The 21182-nt window shown below is 31.6% G+C and overlaps 1 protein-coding gene across 1 annotated transcript; it reads right to left on the minus strand.

Annotated features, from left to right (window-relative positions):
- Positions 1 to 1538: 1538 nt before the first annotated feature.
- On the minus strand, positions 1539 to 20538 carry LOC145265265 (S-crystallin SL20-1-like). The gene is made up of 6 exons (XM_080121046.1): positions 20406 to 20538; positions 15354 to 15449; positions 8606 to 8613; positions 6245 to 6298; positions 4500 to 4607; positions 1539 to 1703 (listed from the first exon to the last, which is right to left on the minus strand). The coding sequence occupies exons 1-6, from the start codon at positions 20536 to 20538 to the stop codon at positions 1539 to 1541; spliced, it is 564 nt and encodes a 187-aa protein (XP_079977172.1).
- Positions 20539 to 21182: the final 644 nt, after the last annotated feature.

Raw genomic sequence — 21182 nt, forward strand, 5'->3', positions numbered from 1 at the left:
TTCAGTGTAAATCACTTCCTCGATAGGGTTCGAACTGGAAACATGTCTTTCTCCCAAGCGCTGGCTGGAGGTCGGCGAATACTCAGCGAATGCTCGGCGAAGGCTCGACGAGTACTCGGCGAATACTCAGCGCGTGACGGAAATCACACATCCTGTAATAACTGTGACTATTCATTTTTGCCCCCATTTAACTACAGGTTGGAGGTCTTCTAGTTTTTTTCTGCAATTTCGTTAGGTGTTTTTATTTGTTTTCCCCTTATGTCTGTTATAGAGTGTGGTGTTATTAGCAAATATACCCATCTCCGACACAATTTTATCATGGAAGTAATTTATGAATATTAGTAATATTAAAGGTCCAAGGCTAGACCTCTTGAGGTACTGCCCTTCAAATAAAGATATCGATGAACGGGAAGTTTATGTATAGTCCTCTCTGCTTGAACAATCACAGAGGGAAAGCAAAATTGTGAGATATTCTATTCCAACATATAATAAGATAATTCATTAGGCAAAATGTTTTCTGTCAGTGTTAACTTCAACAGTGCTAAATGCATTAGTAGAGTTTCATAATGGGATATATTTAGATATGTTTATATGCTTAATATTCTGTATATACAGGGTTTAAGTCCGTAAATTATTAACCGTCTATTATGAATTTTTAAAGACACTTGATATGCATAAACATACATAATCTTTGCTGTATTTCGTTTTAGTATAATAAAAAGAGACTACAGTACCAGTAACATTAACCTTGTCTCACCAAACGATTGTGGTCTTTAATTATCATATACATTACACTGAGTGAGTAGGCATGTATTAGTAAATGTGATTAAACGCCTTAAAATAGTACAAACCTGTTTTTGTACAGCCTGTAGTGTCTGGTTCAGTAAAAAACTATGCAGAAAAGATAAAAATAACTGTCTCTTTATATGCTTGCGGTTTTGCCACCTTATAAAAATGAGATGCTTCCGAGTTTAATAATAAGGCCCAATTTTTCTAGAGACTTACCTGTATTTTGATTTAGACGTTAGAGAAACAAAATTTCCCAGTGTGTCGAGTTTTAGAGTTGCGGGTTTTGACAGTATGTCGAGTTTGGGAGTAGCGAGTTTTCACAGTAGTGTGTCAAAAATGTTAGTTGGGAGAACACCATAGTTAACCATCTATCGAAGCGAATGTAGAATAGTTAACACGTTATTATTTTTACACAATATTAGTAATCTTCGAAATACGATAGCAGTGAATACGGTGTTCACAGTATTTGTTTCTCTGAATTAGTAGATCTACATTAGAAATTCCATTACGGGAGTGTAAGGTAAATACAAGACAGTAATTAAACACGAGAAAAAAAAACAGAAACGACATTTTATTTAATGCAAATGCTAATTTTATTTATCACTAATGTTTAAATTTCTTTGCACACATAATTGTAACATAAAGTGAGTAGACGAGTTTTGAGGATTTGTTTTCTGTAGAAAACCCGTTATTACACCAGATTTCTTTTCTCTAAGGCACAAATCAAATTAATTTATGCAAGGCCATGTTTACCAGCAGGTGTTGCAACGGCTCTTCAGGTAACTGCAGATCTTCGGGTGGCTAGAGAAACGGTTGTAAAGACCCATCATCTTAGGATAGCTGCTGAACATGTTGGGGTAGTCCCTGTACATGTTCTCCATACAGCAATAGAACATCATATCACACCACATCATCTGAAACAAGAATAAAAAATAAGATGATTAAAGATGATTTCGCGATAATTCAAAACAGCAAATTTTGGTTTGCGATGTTCTTTTTTTATCTACTTATGTATAAAATGCACTTTGCCCGCGTATGTGTGTATGTTTTTATGTGTGGGTGTGAGTGAGACAGACTCCACGATTGACTGGGTTAATGTTATAAAATGTCACACAAATCTACTTTATGTGTCTGCGAGTGTGCTTATACAAGTTTTATATCAGATTACCTCCGATAATCTAAAAAATCTCATCAATGATGGAATAGTCCGACTTTAATCAAAGTTAACACCCTTATACACCCTAACATCCCAAGTGTATTTGGAAAGTATCATAATCCCATAAGCAACAGGACTCGGGGTAAAAAAATCAAAAATACTTGTCTTTTTAGCAAGACACGAGCCCCTTCGAAATTTAGAGCACAATCGAATCATAATACTTAACAATTATATTTAAAACTTTAATTCAAACCATTATATCATGAAAATAATTTATAAAATTAATAATAGGTTCTCTACAGTGAAATGTAAACTATAATGTGCTGTGGATTAAAGTCACCGCGGAGTCAAGTATTCATGATTAAATTGTGCTCTAAACAGAAACATTTATTTAGATTCAGCCCCTGTCATCTAAAAAACCCACTGTTGATTTTATATGTCTAACCTTAATGCCTGTGCGATAAAAATGTCTTGAATTTTAGTTGAAAACAAGAAAGTCAAATATCATGTTTTAATTGTACTTAAAACAAAAACATTCATTTCGAAAGCGTCCCTGTCATATCAAAGAGCTTATTGTATATTTTATTTATCAGGACTTTTTGTTTGTGTAGTAATAAAACTTCTCAAATGCACTTGTGCAAGGTATTCCGTTTGGTAAAAAATCCCTGTTCCTTTTTTCTTTGGATTAGTTCAATTATCGACAGTTTTCGAAGACATTACGATAGAAAACCTATCCTAGAACACTGCTAGGTACAGAAATTATCTCGCATATTTGTTTTTAATCGGCACAGCGGTTTTCGAGTACATAGAGGACAAACTCAGACACACTCATAGACGCACACATATAGCCAAAGTTGGTTATATATATATATATATATATATATATATATATATATATATATTTAACCCTTATCCTCGAGTGGCCTATTGGCCTTGATAAGAGGTGATTTCTATGTAAAAAAATTATATATATATATATATATAAATATATGCATATATATAAATATATATATATAGGAAATTTATTACTGTGAGTCCAGAATGAGTTTACATATTGTTTGAGCTAGGGGGAAATCCTCAAAAAGAAGAGGAAATATCCGACTAGCTTCGTCAGAATTCATAGATGGACTGAGTAATAATACCAAATAAGAATGGAAAAATCGTAGCAGATGAAAGGGAGTTAGATAAGAAAGGGGAGTGGAAGGGAGAGGGCGTTGCAATTTAAAGTAGTAGGAGTGTATATAATAAGGGGGGTTATTATTAAATATTAATTATGTGTTAATGCTTATATACGTTCTTCTTGTTTATAACGGTTTAAAATTAAAAGACGCTGTTCTTATTTATAACGGCATGAGTTTAAACAGCAGATAGCAGTTAATTTAATGGATCACCATGGCAATAAGTAGCAGAGTCAGTGTTAGTCGGCGTGGTGTGGTGGGAGGAGGAGAGAAAACAAGAAATTGAAGTGTAGGATCGGAAGAACAGATACTACACTTTGAGTTATACATTTTTAAACAGTAATAAACAAAATATAAGGCACAATGCCACTCAAAACTTGGAGAGGGGTGTCAGATACTACACTATGATCTTAGCCCGAAGGACAAGAAGTATAAATTTCCGTACGTCTAAAACATATTAAAATCATATCGTTCAGTAGTCATTATTGTTGTATTCATTTTATATTTGTGCAGTTTAATAAGCTTGATATCTTTTATAGAATTTTCAGGTTAAATTATATTATTACGGTATATATCGTTCATTAAATTGTTAGATTAAATAACATAGTAGTTTACAAGCCCTTCCCTATCTTAAGAATGGCTTTCAAAAGAATGTCATTATTTCAGAACTGTCCGCAAACTGCACAAATAATATTATTTAGAAATAAAATAAATGTATCGATACATATATAATTATATGATTTCAAAAACATAAATTAATGATTGTGTTTATTAGTATTTCAAGCGTTTATATTAACACACATAAAAAATAATAATTATGTATGAAATAAATTAAAACGAATTTAATACCTTTTCCATGAGTTTTACTTGGAACCTAACAATCCGTTATTGATATATATTGTAATTATTATTATATAAATTACTTATAGGACTCAATTTGGTATTTTTTGTACTTATTATATTAATGGGTTACAGTTCTCAAGTTGTGTGTACATTGACATTTTGTTACAGAAAAACAGGCGTCTTACAGGTACGCTTATTATTTATGAAATTGATTATAAATAAACACAGCACATTATTTGATTCTTCCTCACAAAGGATCCAATGTATCTAGGGTGTTCAAAGAAAAGAACATTATTATCTGAACTGTTTGGACTGAACACATCACTTTTTCCTAAAAGATGGAAATGGCTTAACTTATTTAAGGATGACTAGCGAGATTATTTGACATCTAGCGACAAGGAATGAATACTGTTACCATTTTAATATAGCAGATTTAACTACAGGCCACTTCAATTGCGCTAATGGTCTGGAATCCGATATATGAAAGCATTTTTAAACGAATCGTCTTCGTTGTGCAATAGGTTCAAACATACCTGATCACCCATGAACCACTGGCTTCCACCATTACGCATGCAAAGTGTCCTCTCCATGAAGGGCATAACGCGATTAAAGGTGTTCATGCATCTCCAGTGCATATAGTTCTGAAAATAAAACATAAAAAAGTAATATTTTGTTTGATATGTTCGACAAATTTACTTTTAAAAAATCAGAGAAAGATCAACGAAACGTGATTTGCATTTTGTTACAATTTAGTTATTTACTTCATAATGATAATTTACTTATTTCTAGATGTGTGATGCAGACGGACAGGCATCGAAGGAATATTCGCCTTAGATTAGCATGTTTCTACATAACCGCCAGTGTCTTGTTTGCATAGTTTCTACAGAGAGATTGATCTAAATTAAAAGTCTTTTTCTAAACTCGTAGATGTGACGTCACATCAGTTTTGTCTTCCGTATGACGTGGCAGCACAGACTTGTAACACATATTTCAGTCAATTTTGAGAATGATTCAGTTTTAAAGGTCTGGGTTATCCTAATGCACGGAATGTTGTCCTTGTCAAAATTCACATTAGGTAACCTAATCTGCCGCAGTATTTCTAATATGTAACAATCTGCAGACTCTCGATAGCGATTAACAGGTAGCAGAATAAATTTTTAAAAACACCTGAAGGCCTTATGATCATGTCCAACCAATCAAATTAAGAAAATAGAACATTTAGGAAAAAAAGCACTTTTGCCAACGTGCAAATGACAAAGGACATCAGCTATATTTAGTGCATAATAACAAACTCAGCTTACATTAGATACACACTGACTGAAGGAATTCGTATGTTGTTTTACGCATGCATGCATGGATGCATATATATATATATATATATATATATATATATATATATATATATATATAAAGGGTAATATTTGGTTTACCAATAGAAAAATGTAAACTAAAACTTAATATAAATATAATATAAATATGTATATAATAATCCAATCCAGGTGTAAAAGCTCAATAAATTTAGCAAGGAGAGAGAGCTTGAATATAATATTTAAGAAATCTTGATATTGAAATTTTATTCAAATAAAATAAAAATTTATAAACCTATAAGGAAGGTATACTAAATGTTAATTATTCGACAAGGACTAAAAATATTATAATATATATGTTATAATGTGAATATATATATATATATCTATATATATATATATATATATATTTATATTTATTTATTATTTTTAAAAACAGTAATCTACGTACACGCGTGTTTCAAGGTTGTTACCTCTCGTCAGCATAGTTCAACTGTTTCTAGGGATCGAACCTCAGACAATGTTTTTCCTCAGACCATGTTTTACCACATATATATATATAAAACATATATTTACATAAATATATTTTTCGAGGAGATAATGAAATAAAAATATACAAACATTACCTTAATCAGCGAAGTTAAAAAGAAATGCGTTCTTCCCATAAAAGAAAGATATTAATAAATGGATATTATAGTGAAGCTATACACACACACACACACACACACACACACACACACACACACACACACACACACACACACACATATATATATATGTATATGTATATATATATATATATATATATATATATATATATATATATAACGTATATGACTTTCAAACTTTTTCACATTTTCTGGCGTTGTTTACGAATGTTCCAATTCAAATACAAAATTAAAATACAAATATCTTCGAAAACAAAGCAAAGAAATTAAAAATAAAAATAAAAAATAAAGAATCAGGCTTACATCGTAGTTGCTGCAGTTGCCTTCTCCACCGAAACCGTAGTCGTTCATGTTGTACTAGAATGAAAAACAAAGATGGCGTCATTCGCTTACGCAAATATATTAGATTATAAAAAAATAAAATCCCACAAAAAATTAATAAACAAATGATAGTTAATACTTATTATTTACTCAATGCCTTGACTCTTAGTAAATAATTTAAATACGAAAATAAAATAAACTAATTAATACATAAACAGATGTATACATATGTGTAATCATGTGAAATCCATGTTGTAAATACACACATATATGATATAGATAAGTGCGTGTTAATGCATATATAGACAAATGCATAAAAAATAACTGTAATTTACATTCTTGTGTTATATATATATATATATATATATATATATATGTGTATATATATATATATATATAACCCAAGAATGTAAATTACAGTTATTTTTTATGCATATATATTTATGCATATATATTTATGCATATATATATATATATATATATATATATATATATATGTTATATATATATATATATACATACATACATACATACATACATATGTTAGGTTCGTGAGAAAGTTCTTGCAGAATTTTTAATTGTCATTTTAAGTGACGTATTTTCACATCAGTTTTCACATTTTATTAATAATTTTAAAAGGCATTCTTTGCGATATCTGATCGTTTAAATTACAATCGTTTTAAAACAGTTATGTCTTCTTTTCGAAAAGTTTACTACAATTATGAAAAAAAAAAGCAAATTTGCACGATTTTTATTTAAAGCTAGGCCGAAAAGCTGATGAAACTGCTCGGGATATAAATGCTACCTTTGACCCTGGAACCGCAACTAAACGCACAGCACAATGATGGTTTAAGAAATTTCGAAGTGGTGACGAGTCTTGCTGAACAGCTTAGTGATCGGATATCAAACGTTGACAACGATAAATCAAGAGCTTTAGTCGAAGCTAATCCACGCACAACTCTTCCAGAACTTGCTTCTGAATTCCCCGTAATGTATACGACGATTTCGAACCACTTGAAAAAGATTTTAACGACAAAAAATAACTTGATAACTTGACTCACGAATTGAAAGACAGCCAAAAGAAACACCGTTATAAAGTGTCATATTCCCTTCACTTACTCAAGAGAACAACCCGTTTCTCGATCGAGTTGTGACTTGCGAAAAAAGTGGTCATTTACGACAACCGGCCAAAGGTTAGACGACGAGGAAGCTCACTTCACGACACTCACCGAAGCCAGAGTTGCACCAAAAGAATCTAATGCTGACTTTTTAATGATCTGCGACTGGTCTCAATCGACAATACTTCTTCGCCGTAATAATTTCGTTTGAATACAAACGAAATTATCACGGTTTACTTAGTTATTTTATCTAATCACTGTCTATTTTAGACGCCATTTTATCACTTTCTATTCTTATTTTCAGACGCCATTTTATCGCTTTCTATTTTTATTTTTAGGCGCCATTTTATCACTTTCTATTCTTATTTTAAGACGCCATTTTATCACTTTCTATTCTTATTTTAAGATGCCATTTTATCAGTTTCTATTCTTATTTTAGGCGCCATTTTATCACTTTTTATTTTTTTTATAGACGCCATTTTATCACTTTCTATTCTTATTTTTAGGCGCCATTTTATCACTTTCTATTCTTATTTTTAGGCGCCATTTTATCACTTTTTATTCTTATTATAGACGCCATTTTATCACTTTTTATTCTTATTTTAAGACGCCATTTTATCACTTTTTATTCTTATTTTTAGGCGCCATTTTATCACTTTCTATTCTTATTTTTAGGCTCCATTTTATCACTTTCTCTTCTTATTATAGACGCCATTTTATCACCTTTTATTCTTATTTTTAGGCGTCATTTTATCACTTTCTATTCTTATTTTAGGCGCCATTTTATCATTTTTTATTCTTTTTATAGACGCCATTTTATCACTTTCTATTCTTATTTTTAGGCGCCATTTTATCCCTTTCTATTCTTATTTTTAGGCGCCATTTTATCACTTTCTATTCTTATTTTTAGGCGCCATCTTTCATGTTACTACGCTATTTTATCCCAATTCAATTGTCTCTAATTTTTTTAAATATATATATATATATATATATATATATATATATATATATATATAGGCAGATTTCTATAGCAATATGTACTGAAATTGTTCATCTAAAATTAAGAATAAGACTCCCAAAATTAATACTAAAATTGCCCACAAGGATTCGTGCATAACGAGAAAATTACTAATTAATATTTAAAATTCACTTGCGAATTACTTAACGAACTAACCCTTACAAGTATGAGCCGCGTGGATTAAATAAAGGGTCTTTTTCTAATTACGTTTAGATCTATAAGTTCAACGAAAAGACACCCAAATTTGACATAATATAGCTTCAAATTAGGCGGGATTACATCAACCAAAACGTTGTGAAAATAATACTAATGGTGAGAAAAGTAGCCTGCATACTACAGATTATAAATCTGTCTTTAAAAATCTGAGAAATATAGTCCTGATGTATGAGCAATGACTGTAACAAACTCCAAATATATAACCGTACGTTATTACTAGATGTTAATAACAAAAACAAAACGTCCTTTGCTGCGTCAGTGATGAAACACATTGCGCGCGTTGTGTGAAATAGTTAAGAGTGTGTTCTCTATAAGCGGTATTAAATTTTGTTGTGTGTTCTCTATAATATAAGCGGTATTAAATTTTGTTTTGTGTTCTCTATAATATAAGCGGTATTAAATTTTGTTGTGTGTTCTCTATAATATAAGCGGTGTTAAATTTTGTTGTTTGTTCTCTATAATATAAGCGGTATTAAATTTTGTTGTGTGTTCTCTATAATATAAGCGGTATTAAATTTTGTTGTGTGTTCTCTATAATATAAGCGGTATTAAATTTTGTTGTGTGTTCTCTATAATATAAGCGGTATTAAATTTTGTTGTGTGTTCTCTATAATATAAGCGGTATTAAATTTTGTTGTGTGTTCTCTATAATATAAGCGGTATTAAATTTTGTTGTGTGTTCTCTATAATATAAGCGGTATTAAATTTTGTGTGTTCTCTATAATATAAGCGGTATTAAATTTTGTGTGTTCTCTATAATATAAGCGGTATTAAAGTTCTTGTGTGTTCTCTATAATATAAGCGGTATTAAATTTTGTGTGTTCTCTATAATATAAGCGGTATTAAATTTTGTTGTGTGTTCTCTATAATATAAGCGGTATTAAATTTTGTTGTGTGTTCTCTATAATATAAGCGGTATTAAATTTTGTTGTGTGTTCTCTATAATATAAGCGGTATTAAATTTTGTTGTGTGTTCTCTATAATATAAGCGGTATTAAATTTTGTTGTGTGTTCTCTATAATATAAGCGGTATTAAATTTTGTTGTGTGTTCTCTATAATATAAGCGGTATTAAATTTTGTTGTGTGTTCTCTATAATATAAGCGGTATTAAATTTTGTTGTGTGTTCTCTATAATATAAGCGGTAGTAAATTTTGTTGTGTGTTCTCTATAATATAAGCGGTATTAAATTTTGTTGTGTGTTCTCTATATTATAAGCTGTGTAAAATTTTGTTGTGTGTTCTCTATAATATAAGCGGTATTAAAGTTTCTTGTGTGTTCTCTATAATATAAGCGGTGTTAAATTTTGTTGTGTGTTCTCTAAAATATAAGCTGTATTAAATTTTGTTGTGTGTTCTCTATAATATAAGCGGTATTAAAGTTCTTGTGTGTTCTCTATAATATAAGCGGTGTTAAATTTTGTTGTGTGTTCTCTATAATATAAGCGGTATTAAATTTTGTTGTGTGTTCTCTATAATATAAGCGGTATTAAATTTTGTTGTGTGTTCTCTATAATATAAGCGGTATTAAATTTTGTTGTGTGTTCTCTATAATATAAGCGGTGTTAAATTTTGTTGTGCGTTCTCTATAATATAAGCGGTATTAAATTTTGTTGTGTGTTCTCTATAATATAAGCGGTGTTAAATTTTGTTGTGTGTTCTCTACAATATAAGCGGTATTAAATTTTGTTGTGTGTTCTCTACAATATAAGCGGTATTAAATTTTGTTTTGTGTTCTCTATAATATAAGCGGTATTAAATTTTGTTGTGTGTTCTCTATAATATAAGCGGTATTAAATTTTGTTGTGTGTTCTCTATAATATAAGCGGTGTTAAATTTTGTTGTGTGTTCTCTACAATATAAGCGGTATTAAATTTTGTTGTGTGTTCTCTATAATATAAGCGGTATTAAATTTTGTTGTGTGTTCTCTATAATATAAGCGGTATTAAATTTTGTTGTGTTCTCTATAATATAAGCGGTATTAAATTTTGTTGTGTGTTCTCTATAATATAAGCGGTATTAAATTTTGTTGTGTGTTCTCTATAATATAAGCGGTATTAAATTTTGTTGTGTGTTCTCTATAATATAAGCGGTATTAAATTTTGTTGTGTTCTCTATAATATAAGCGGTGTTAAATTTTGTTGTGTGTTCTCTATAATATAAGCTGTATTAAATTTTGTTGTGTGTTCTCTATAATATAAGCGGTATTAAATTTTGTTGTGTGTTCTCTATAATATAAGCGGTATTAAATTTTGTTGTGTGTTCTCTATAATATAAGCGGTATTAAATTTTGTTGTGTGTTCTCTATAATATAAGGGGTATTAATTTTTTTTAAATATATATGCTATACGTGATACATCTTCCTCAAGGAATTTTTTTTTCATTTTACCGTGCCATGATTTTAAGACGCACCAAACATAGTAGTAAACATTCCTATGTTTTTCTTCAACGGTGATATTTTTTAATGTCGGGGAGAGAACGCGTGGCGCGCATACTCTGAATTAGTTAAAATTTTAAAAGCCAGGAGCAGCGCAAAACTTTTCTTAAATCTTTGCTTTATATTTGGCTTATAAAAATATAGCATAGGTAGTTCAGTTAAAAATTTGAATATCACGGAGAACAGAATATTAATGATGTAATGCTTAGCGTAATTGAGAGGTAATAATTCTTTTTTATAGAACGCCCTTAACGACCCCTCAACAACAGCTACTCTCAATTAAGCCAAACCCTATCCTACTCGTCGTGCTTAGATATCAGATCCTCGAAAATATTACCAAAGTAAAAAATGCGAGGATGAATGATTACACAATAGATTACACTATGTCTAACAACGAGTACATCAGCTTGTGATAATCTGGTCAAAGGTCGAACTAAGTGCAGTTACGATGAAATTTGAGAAATAAACGAGTTCGCAGGTAGAAATTTTTGTGAAGTTAAAAAAGTCATATCAAAGTTGATAATGAAACATAAAAGTCTGTGTACGGGATATACGCATACGGATTGCGAATAAATCTGTAATAACTTAACGCAAAACCTTGATAACCGCCAAGAGCGAAATATAATCCTAAGATATCTCTATTCGCTGTGTCCATCAATGTTTTTTTTTTTTTACACAGTGATCACCACTTATCAAGGCCCGGAATCCACTCAGGGAAAAGGCTTATTGCAAGTATATTACGTTAGTGCGGAGATTTGATGACGTGTTTACTTAAGGGGGCGGTTCATTAGGAATCTGTTAACGTTGGACTTGAACACATCCAAGTTGTAGTCAGGTGGGAAGCAGGAAGACGGAACAGAGTTCGACAGGCGTGCAGTTCTAAGAAAGAAGCTTTGTTCATGGAATCCACGTTTTGATTTAGGCACAGATAAAGAGTAGGGGAAATTTTTCACAGTGGATTCAGTTAGACGGGTGTTTTTCGTGAAAGATTGGCGAGGGGGACCCAGAGATTGGAGTTCAGACGAACACCTGCCATGGAAATAACGATAAAACAAGGATAGGCTCACAACGTCTCTTCTGTGGGAGAGAGGTTGCAGGGTAGAGAAAAAGGCATACCCCACTAAGCCATAAAGTATATTTTGTACTCTGTCAAGGCAGGATAGGCTGTTTTTAGCCGCTCCTGCCCAGATATGACAGTAGTATTCCATCCTTTGACGTACTTGGCTTGTATTTTTATAAAAATAGTTAATTAACTAGTTAAGAGAATACTAGTCTCTCTTTCTCATATGTTCATTTAAAAATGAATTTTAAGAACTTTCAAAGTCTTTACCCTCTATTTTCTGCCCACGTAAAACAAATTTCAGAAAAAATTACTGGATTAACGAGCGAGGAAAAGTATTGCTTTCATTAGAATCGCTCACGGTCTTATGATCAACACAATGTCTTCGGAACTCAACCGCGAAGAAAACTCTATATTAAGGGTCTATATCAAAGAATGCTATTGTAATTCAAGCGGAATCACTGTTGCTAACTTTTTTGGTGTTGGCAATATGATGAGTCAATCTAACGATGTTGACCGTTTTTTCTATGGATAACCTTTAACCTTTCATACCCATCTACTCAGACCTTTTTTATTTTTGGTATTATTTGAGATGTGGCTTCATAATTTTTGCATTCAATCATTTTGCAAACTGTTGTTGTTTGCTGTTGTTTCCTGAAGTGTCGGCTAACTCATCCTTCGGTAATCTGCAGGTGATTAACCGCGACAGGGTACGGAATGCAGAGCCTTGGAATTGTCCCCAGTAATAACTGCCGTTCATATTCGTTGTCTTACCACGTTTTGGCCAACCTATCCTCTAGTCTGCTTGGGTAGAATTAAAATCGCTATAATCAGATAATATTCACCTGAAACCGTAGAGGATAACGGTGCAGAGGATAGAGACGTCGTCTAAAGCTAGCTGGTGAAATCCTATCCAAGCAGGCCAGAGGATGAGTGAGACAAATCTTTGCGAGAGAACAACTATGGAAAGCAGTAATTCCTGGGTGAAATTTAAAAGAATATTTTATTTTATTTGATAAATAGAAAAACTACTATTTTTTCTACGAGGGCACGAAATAATTTTTCACTACTGATCTAACGAGGACTTTTCTTTAGCTCACCAGCTTTTAAAATATGATCGTTTTCTCTTGGACAAAACAGTGACTAGTCATTAATTAATGAACTTACACTTTAATAATCAACTCCATCTAGAGCATTGTTTCCCAACTTTTGACGGCTTTTAGCCCCATACTAAGTATCTCAACATTCCTGGCCCGCTGCACTTCAACAAGATTATACAAATATTGTTTAATGTTTTTTTTTTATTTAGTGTCTCTAAAACTATACATCCAAATGAAAATGTTGCTGTAAATGATACAACTGCTGTTGAGCTCGTGTGATGAGACTTCTTATGTTCAGCTTCGTTTTGGAACAATTTAGTCGATTTACGTGATTTCCGGATACGAAAATTTCAGTATACGAAAGGCAAGCTGAAACCAATTAATTTTCTATCTAGAGGTTACATTATATATAAAAATAAATAACTTATTTCATGGTTGGAGTCTTGTTACGTTAATCATGTATTGCGAGTTTCTGCATTTGGAATGGCATTTTTCCCTTGGTTGAGAAACGCTGGTCTAGAGACAGAGCTAGTATTATATATTTACTGAAGTTACTGTAATTACGAGTTTCACATGATTATATATTATATATGTTAATATATTATATATTCTAATATTTATTTTAATAATCGTTGAAATATCGATACCTTGATTGTCTGTTTCTTAAATATACTTCTTATTTTTCCGTGATTATAAACTTTATTTCTTGAACAATGGACCCAACGTTGGAGAGGTAGAGCCTAGTCATCAAAAGCGTTCGATCTCATCTAACTTCTAAAATGCATTGGAAGTTTGTCAGAGTTGTCATACCCTGACAATGGCCAATGCTTAGCAACGCCAAATTACCCAACAACTCATGTATTAGCGTGGTCTTCGTTATAAAGATGGCCGGCCAGCTGAAAAAATGACGTCATCTCCGAGGTCCCAACAAGCAAGATATGTGGAATTCTTAGACTGTCAATAATGAACAGTAATTTTTACAGACAGCGTTACAAAACTTCAAAATTGGATTAAAATAAATAAATAAAGAAAGAACACCATGATTTATACTGAAACTCATCTAATATTAATAATAAAAAAATAATAAAATAAAATAATAATAAAAAACACAAGTTGTTTGTTTAAGTATTATAAGCAATTGAATATTTCGTTGTATTATAGATTTCTCCTTGCGACAAAAATTATTTATGAGGGAATTCGAAGAACTCCATATGAGCATTTTTTCAATTTGTTGTATAGGGTGACCCTCATCACAAGAGTCAACATTAAATAAAAGATGTTGATCAGCCAAAATATTTAAGGTTATATATATGGTCCTTTACGATAATTTCCTCGGCAATTTGGAACGATGCACCGTGAAAGCATTTTAATAAAAAAAAAAGAAATATTACACTGACTTCAAGACGTTACGATATCCACGAGTGACTACCGGTGACTACTGGTGTCAAGCAACCAAATTTTAAGGGACTATCCGTGATGACGTCAGCAGATTAAATTATTTTTACCCACCGGCCATCTTGTCTTTTAAGACGGTCTTGGTATTAGCCTATCTCAGAAGTTGAACAAAAGGAGTGAGGGAGATTTAAATTATTTATTTTCTGCTCTGGAATGAAATTACTACAGTAACTTGTTTTACTCAACTATAACGGTCAAAAATCGCTGCCTCCGGGTTTTCCACGTTAAATCAAATGTCTTTTTCAGATTTTTCAATGTTGAAGTACTTCAATCACAGTTTAACTGGGTAATAAATATCAAAGTAGTGTACAATGCACAACTTCTTATTGTGTCTCGCCGTTCTCTCTCTCTAAACGGGACTGAAATTTGTGAAATCTATAGTTATGATTATTGTTTTGAGGAAATCACTCTAGACAAAGCATGAAGCAATTTGATGTTAGGAGCTGAAAATAAAAACTCCAATAAAAATATCGAGCCAAATATATATGTGATATTGATAGAGTCAAACCCTGGAAACAAAATTCTTCAGCTTTTGTTAGAAACATACTCATAGAATGTGGAGACTAAAAAAATACTCTAGAGTAACAAAGTTACCGAATATAAACGCAAGGTGTGATGTCTTTTCGCGATAGATTAAGATAATCGAAATTGATTTCGTAAATCCATTTAAATTTTATTTTCGTACTTACTGTATTCACGGGCCAAGTACCTGCAAATGGCCATGGTCTCAGGCATTCTCATGCCACCGTCCATCTCAAGACAAGGAAGGTAATTACATGGGAAATCTGTAAAAGAAAATAATATTCGAATGAATAATTTTATGAAAGATTTGTCATGTATGTGATAAGCGTGCAATTAAATACTATTAAAACAATCAAATAAACAAATGATCTATTAAATAAATGAGATATAAATACTGTACTTAATATTAACAAAGAAATAAACATTGTTTTTTAGGCGAAACAAATATTTTTCAAATGACGTCATTAACTTTAAACAAACAGTGTGCACAATTTATATCTATTCATATTAAAATATATATGTTCCCACTCCATATTGGTTTGTGCAGAAAATCACAATTTCGCTATATATATATATATATATATATATATATATATATATATATATATATATATATATATATATATATATATAGTGCAAACTTTTGTTGAAAATTCAAAGACTCACGTTTTCTTTTTATAACCTTCGTTTATTTCCTGGATTTTTCCATTAAATCTGTTTCATTAATGAGTTTGGCAATTTTACGATTTATGTTTTCGTAAAATATCCTGTCCCCACCAACTTCTTCAAGTTAAAAATATACCATTTGTTGTAAAAATCTAACGGATAAACATCTGAAGAAGTTGGTTGGGACAGGATATTTTTACGGAAACATAAATCGTAAAATTGCCAACTCATTAATGAAACAGCTGTAATAGAAAAATCCAGGAAATAAACGAAGGTTATAAAAAAGAAAAAGTAAGTCTTTGAATTTTCAACAAAATTTTGCACTATATATGTTCTGTCCTTATTAAATAGACACATTGAGCTTAACTGAAAATTAACGGTGAATGGTTTAAAAATAACAATCTGGACCCGTTAAACGAAAACGGTATACATTGAAAGTAACGACATTTCAAAAATAAACTTTAAAAAAGTATATATATATATATATATATATATATATATATATATATATATATATATATATATATATATATTAATGAAAACTAAGGGTTGTAGTGTTTACCTGATATATGCTATGGTAAACTTCAAACTACTATAAATAACAGTATTTATATATAAAAAAATTTATCCCACCCGAATTAAAAAAGTTCAATACGCAATAGAGAGTAGAGCTTATTATAAGAGAAAGAAAATTAAAACTGTATGTTGAACTTTACAATAAAAATTTATTTTTCGACTGAATTCTCCAAAGAACAATTTACAAAGTCCTTATTCCGCGGAGTGTCAAAGAATGCTAGTTTTATTATTCTTCTCATCAGATGACATAAAGAAATCAGCAAAGTATATGTGTAGCAATGCTAGAATTTGCTAGTTAAGTCATTAAGTCATTTAGTTGCTAGTTAAGTCATTAAGTCAATTTATTGTAGTTATAAATTGTCAAATAAAACATAAAAAATTCAAATATTCAAAATATTAAGTAAGCCGATGATGAAGGTTGTCATAGTGGATTTCTCTCTTTTTACCATTAGGTCCCATTTGATAAGGGACAGACTTCTCTTTGGACTACTACACTGTCCAGAAAGAACAATTTTCATTATTTCAGCTTTTTTGAAAACTTTAAAATCGGATTATATCCATTTTCACGCCGGACTTATTTTGGAATACATTCTATCTAAAGAACTGTTTTGCATTTTGAATCAACTTGAGAGGAATTTCATTCAAGCTGAAATATTATGCGCGGTTTGTTTTTATATCAGTTTTTTACATATCCAATATTTTTGATTTTTTTTTTTTTTTTTGCAATTTATAACTACAAAAAATTAGGGTTTCACTTAATGCCCTAACTAGAAAATTCTAGCATTGCTACAAATATAATTTGCTGATTTCTTTATTTCATCTGATGAGAATAAGAATAAGAATAACCTTCTTTGAAACTACGCGAAATAAGAATTTTGTAAATTGTTTTTTGGAGAATTCAGTCGAACAATCAATTTTGATTGTAAAGTTCAAGTTTCAGTTTTAATTTTCTTTCTCTTATGTATATGTATATATATATATATATATATAGAGAGAGAGAGAGAGAGAGAGAGATAGATAGATAGGCAGACAGACACTATTATAAACGTCCCTTTTTGTATGTATGTGAGTTCCCTTTTCATAGGCTATCTTTTTCAAATTTCAACAAATCTAATTTATATGCCTGGCTGAGTACTTTGATATATTTCTTTTTACAGAAAAGCATCAGATAAGTATTAAAAATTTCTCAATTGAAAAATTCTGACCCTAAAAATAGTATTTCTTTCTTAGTGTTAAAATATAAATAAAAAAGAAGAATTTTTACAGAGTAAATATTTTACGTTAGACCAGCCAAGGAAATAATACAATCTTAGCAAATCATTTTCTCGAAGAAAAAAACAGAATTATTGTAATCTGGAGATAGGTCAGTAGTAAAGCATTCGACTATGCCTTTTTTTTTATTACATTTTCACCCCAAACAAGGCACATTGCCACTTTAATGTAGGGGGCTACTATCAGGGGGAAACATCTACTGGGGTACTATGTAGGGATTAGGGCAGCGAGATGTTGGTTCACGTTGCACTTGAACTTATGCATGTCAGTACAGTTGGGGAAGCAGTGACCTGGAATGGAATTCCAAAGTCTAGCAGTTCTGGGGAAGAAACTACTGGAGTAGAAAGATCTTTTACATCTAGGGATCTCTACGGTGTGGGGGTGGGATTTTGCAGCTTGTCGAGTCTGTCGAGGGTGTTCACGTCGTGGGGCACAAGTGCTTGCAGTTCTTCAGAGCATTCACCATTAAAATACTTGTAGAAAAGGCAGAGGGATGCAACGTTTCGACGATGGGACAGAGGCTGAAGTTTTGATGCCAGTTTAGGGCCTATCAGATTTGCGACTCTCTTTTGAACCCTGTCAAGGAGCGAGAGACTAGTAGCCGATGAACCGGCCCAAATATGACAGCAATACTCCATACATGGGCGAATAGTGGCCTTATAGAGGTACAGGATACTTTCGGGTGTTAGAAGTTTTCTAGCACGGTAGAGAGAGCCCACCTTCCTCGCAGCGGCCCTGGCAATGCCCTCGATGTAATACCTCACTATTTTAATTAATTTTTTTTATATTCAATATGTGAAATAATTATTTTTAATCATCGTTCAGATTTATTTAGATATCTAGATATTTTCAGCTGAATCTGAACATTCTAACATTAAGAGAGTCTGGATTTAATACTCATGCAAATGAATTATTACAATTACAGTAGAACCCCGAGATACTTTTTTTTTATATGAGTTTAATTTCCGGTAAAAGAAAAGGTATCATTTAAAATCGCAGCAAATCATTTTTTATCATAAAAGCTTCACGGCAACCAAAAGGTCCATGAGGGATAATGAAGGGTATAGGAGGAGTCAGGAAGACAGAACACTAGAGTTGATTGGCAAACTAAAGAATTTCATGGACAAGAATCGTCGTGTGTCTATAGAAACAATAAGTACACAGTTTTATTTCAGTGTGGGAATTGTATTCCCAATTATTCGCGGGGAACTGATGATGCGGACGATTTGCGGGAATTTTGTCCTAAGGGTGCTCAGAGATTATCAAAAAGAAAGACATCCTTATGACCAAAATGGGTATCAAGACAGTTCCTCATCTTCCCTATATGCCAGATATTCCCTCTGTGACTTTAACTTATTTCTTAACCTCAAGAGAAAACCTTACAGGCTGCCATTATTAGACAATTGAGGAGATAAAAGGGACTGCTACGCGGATCATTGACACGCTCACAAAAGAAGACTTCTTAGTTTTTTTTTTTTTTAGAATTTGTTGGAAATGTACAAGTGCATTACAGCCGGATAAGTACTTGGAATACGACTAGAGTTTCATGTGTATACTATTAATAAAAATGCTCATATGAGTAAAGCCTGCGGCTTTGTTGAAGGTATGTCGTATTTCTGTTGCTAGAAATTAATTTCAACACAAATATTCAAGTAATTATTACTGTAGAACATACTTCTAAAACAAATTTCATAAATTTTATAAACTGAACATTAATCTCAGCAATTATATATGTATATATATATGATGATGATTGCAACGTCTTGTCAGACGAGTGCCACTCCCTCAGACATTTAAAATCCATGAGCCCAAATGCCTGAGGGAGTATCTATACAAATATGATGTTACAGAGTCTTAACTTTGTACGACAGCTAAGTCTCTCTCTCGGTTCAAAATGTTGAGATCCAGCAACAAGCAATAGCAAGATAGCCAGCAACAAATTAAACTGCAGACCAGCTTAATGCAGGTAAGCTCTTCCGCTTTATGGTTTTTTAAATCAGAGATTTGCTTCTCCTAGAAAGGTTGCCTTCACCACGGCTTACGGGGGCCCTCTCCACCCCAATACACATATACACATACACAAATATACACGGTGCTAGTTGGCCGTTGACCCAGAAAAAGAGTTCATTCGCCCTTTGGAAGGTCTTATTTTTAATCCTTCAGGGAGACTAGCCGCCCTCCTCACCAAACAAGTCTGGTGGGGGAACCAGTTTAGTCGCCGGTGACCCGACCATGAGGCAGGTAGTACTGGGTTATATGGTACCAGTAGCACATGACATGACCTGACATAAATATATATATATATATATATATATACATATGTACACACACACACATATACATATGTATATATATATATATATATATATATATATATATATATATATATATATATATATGCATATATCTAAACCAAAGTAAAATAAAATTACTCTGAGATGGTGTTCTTCTGTTATTCCCTAGTATAGTTGTCGTCGAAATAATTTTCTTCTTGGTCGAAATGTTAGTGATACAAAAGAACGGCATTATTAAGCGTTACTTTTACTATTGAAAACCATTACTAAAAAATAGGCTTAATTAATCATATTATTAGCAAAGTTATTAAATTTACTTGTGATTTTACTTCACAGTATTATAAGGACGTTGTATATTTATTTCTAACACCATAGTTAATCAAAAGAAAGTTAAAAAAAATAGTTATTTACCATTTCTGCAACGATCCCAGTCAGAGAATTCATATCTCTTGTCCATGTATTTGACGCCGGCCATATGGAACATCATACGCATGCACTCGGCACGGCCGCGGCCATTGAAGTAATGGAGGGTGTAGTTAGGCATGGCTGGAGTCGTTGTTGAACTTCTTCGAGCAACTGCAAGTTCGTCTTTACTGACAACGCCATAAAGATCTCTCTATTTATACTCCTTAGTTTTATTACGTTGTTAATGACAATAAAAGGTTTGTCTGGCAGATGTTCCAAGGTCGAATATACACATTTCCCCGGCCAAATGCTGATAATTTTTTATTGTACTTTAAAATTAAAGTACAAACAAAATTATCACCATCTAACCAGGGAAAATATATAGTCAAACTGGAAACGTTTTCCAGAGATTCTCTTATTGGAACTAAAAGGGTTATAACAAAGCACGGTCAAAAAACTAAAAAAATGTTGTTGTTTTTTTTTTAATGAATATAACTTCAAAAAATTAATTAGTCTTGAGCAATTTTTTTACCAGACAAAAATTCCTGAATTTTATCATATGAAAAACAGAATAATATAAACCGTTTTTTTTTTACTATATTATAGAATATTTTAACTTTAAATTAAAAAAAAACGGCATTCACAGTCAATTATATATCGATGGAGAAAAAATAAAATATTTTTAAAAAGCTTTTTGAATCAATTATTTTTTTGTTAAAATAAGATTTAGGATCATTTCATATAAAAATAACATGCAAAAATATTAAAACATAAGCAACTGAA

This window comes from Euprymna scolopes, chromosome 40, assembly GCF_053919585.1.
Source record: "Euprymna scolopes isolate OS-2025 chromosome 40, ASM5391958v1, whole genome shotgun sequence".
NCBI lineage: Eukaryota > Metazoa > Mollusca > Cephalopoda > Sepiida > Sepiolidae > Euprymna > Euprymna scolopes.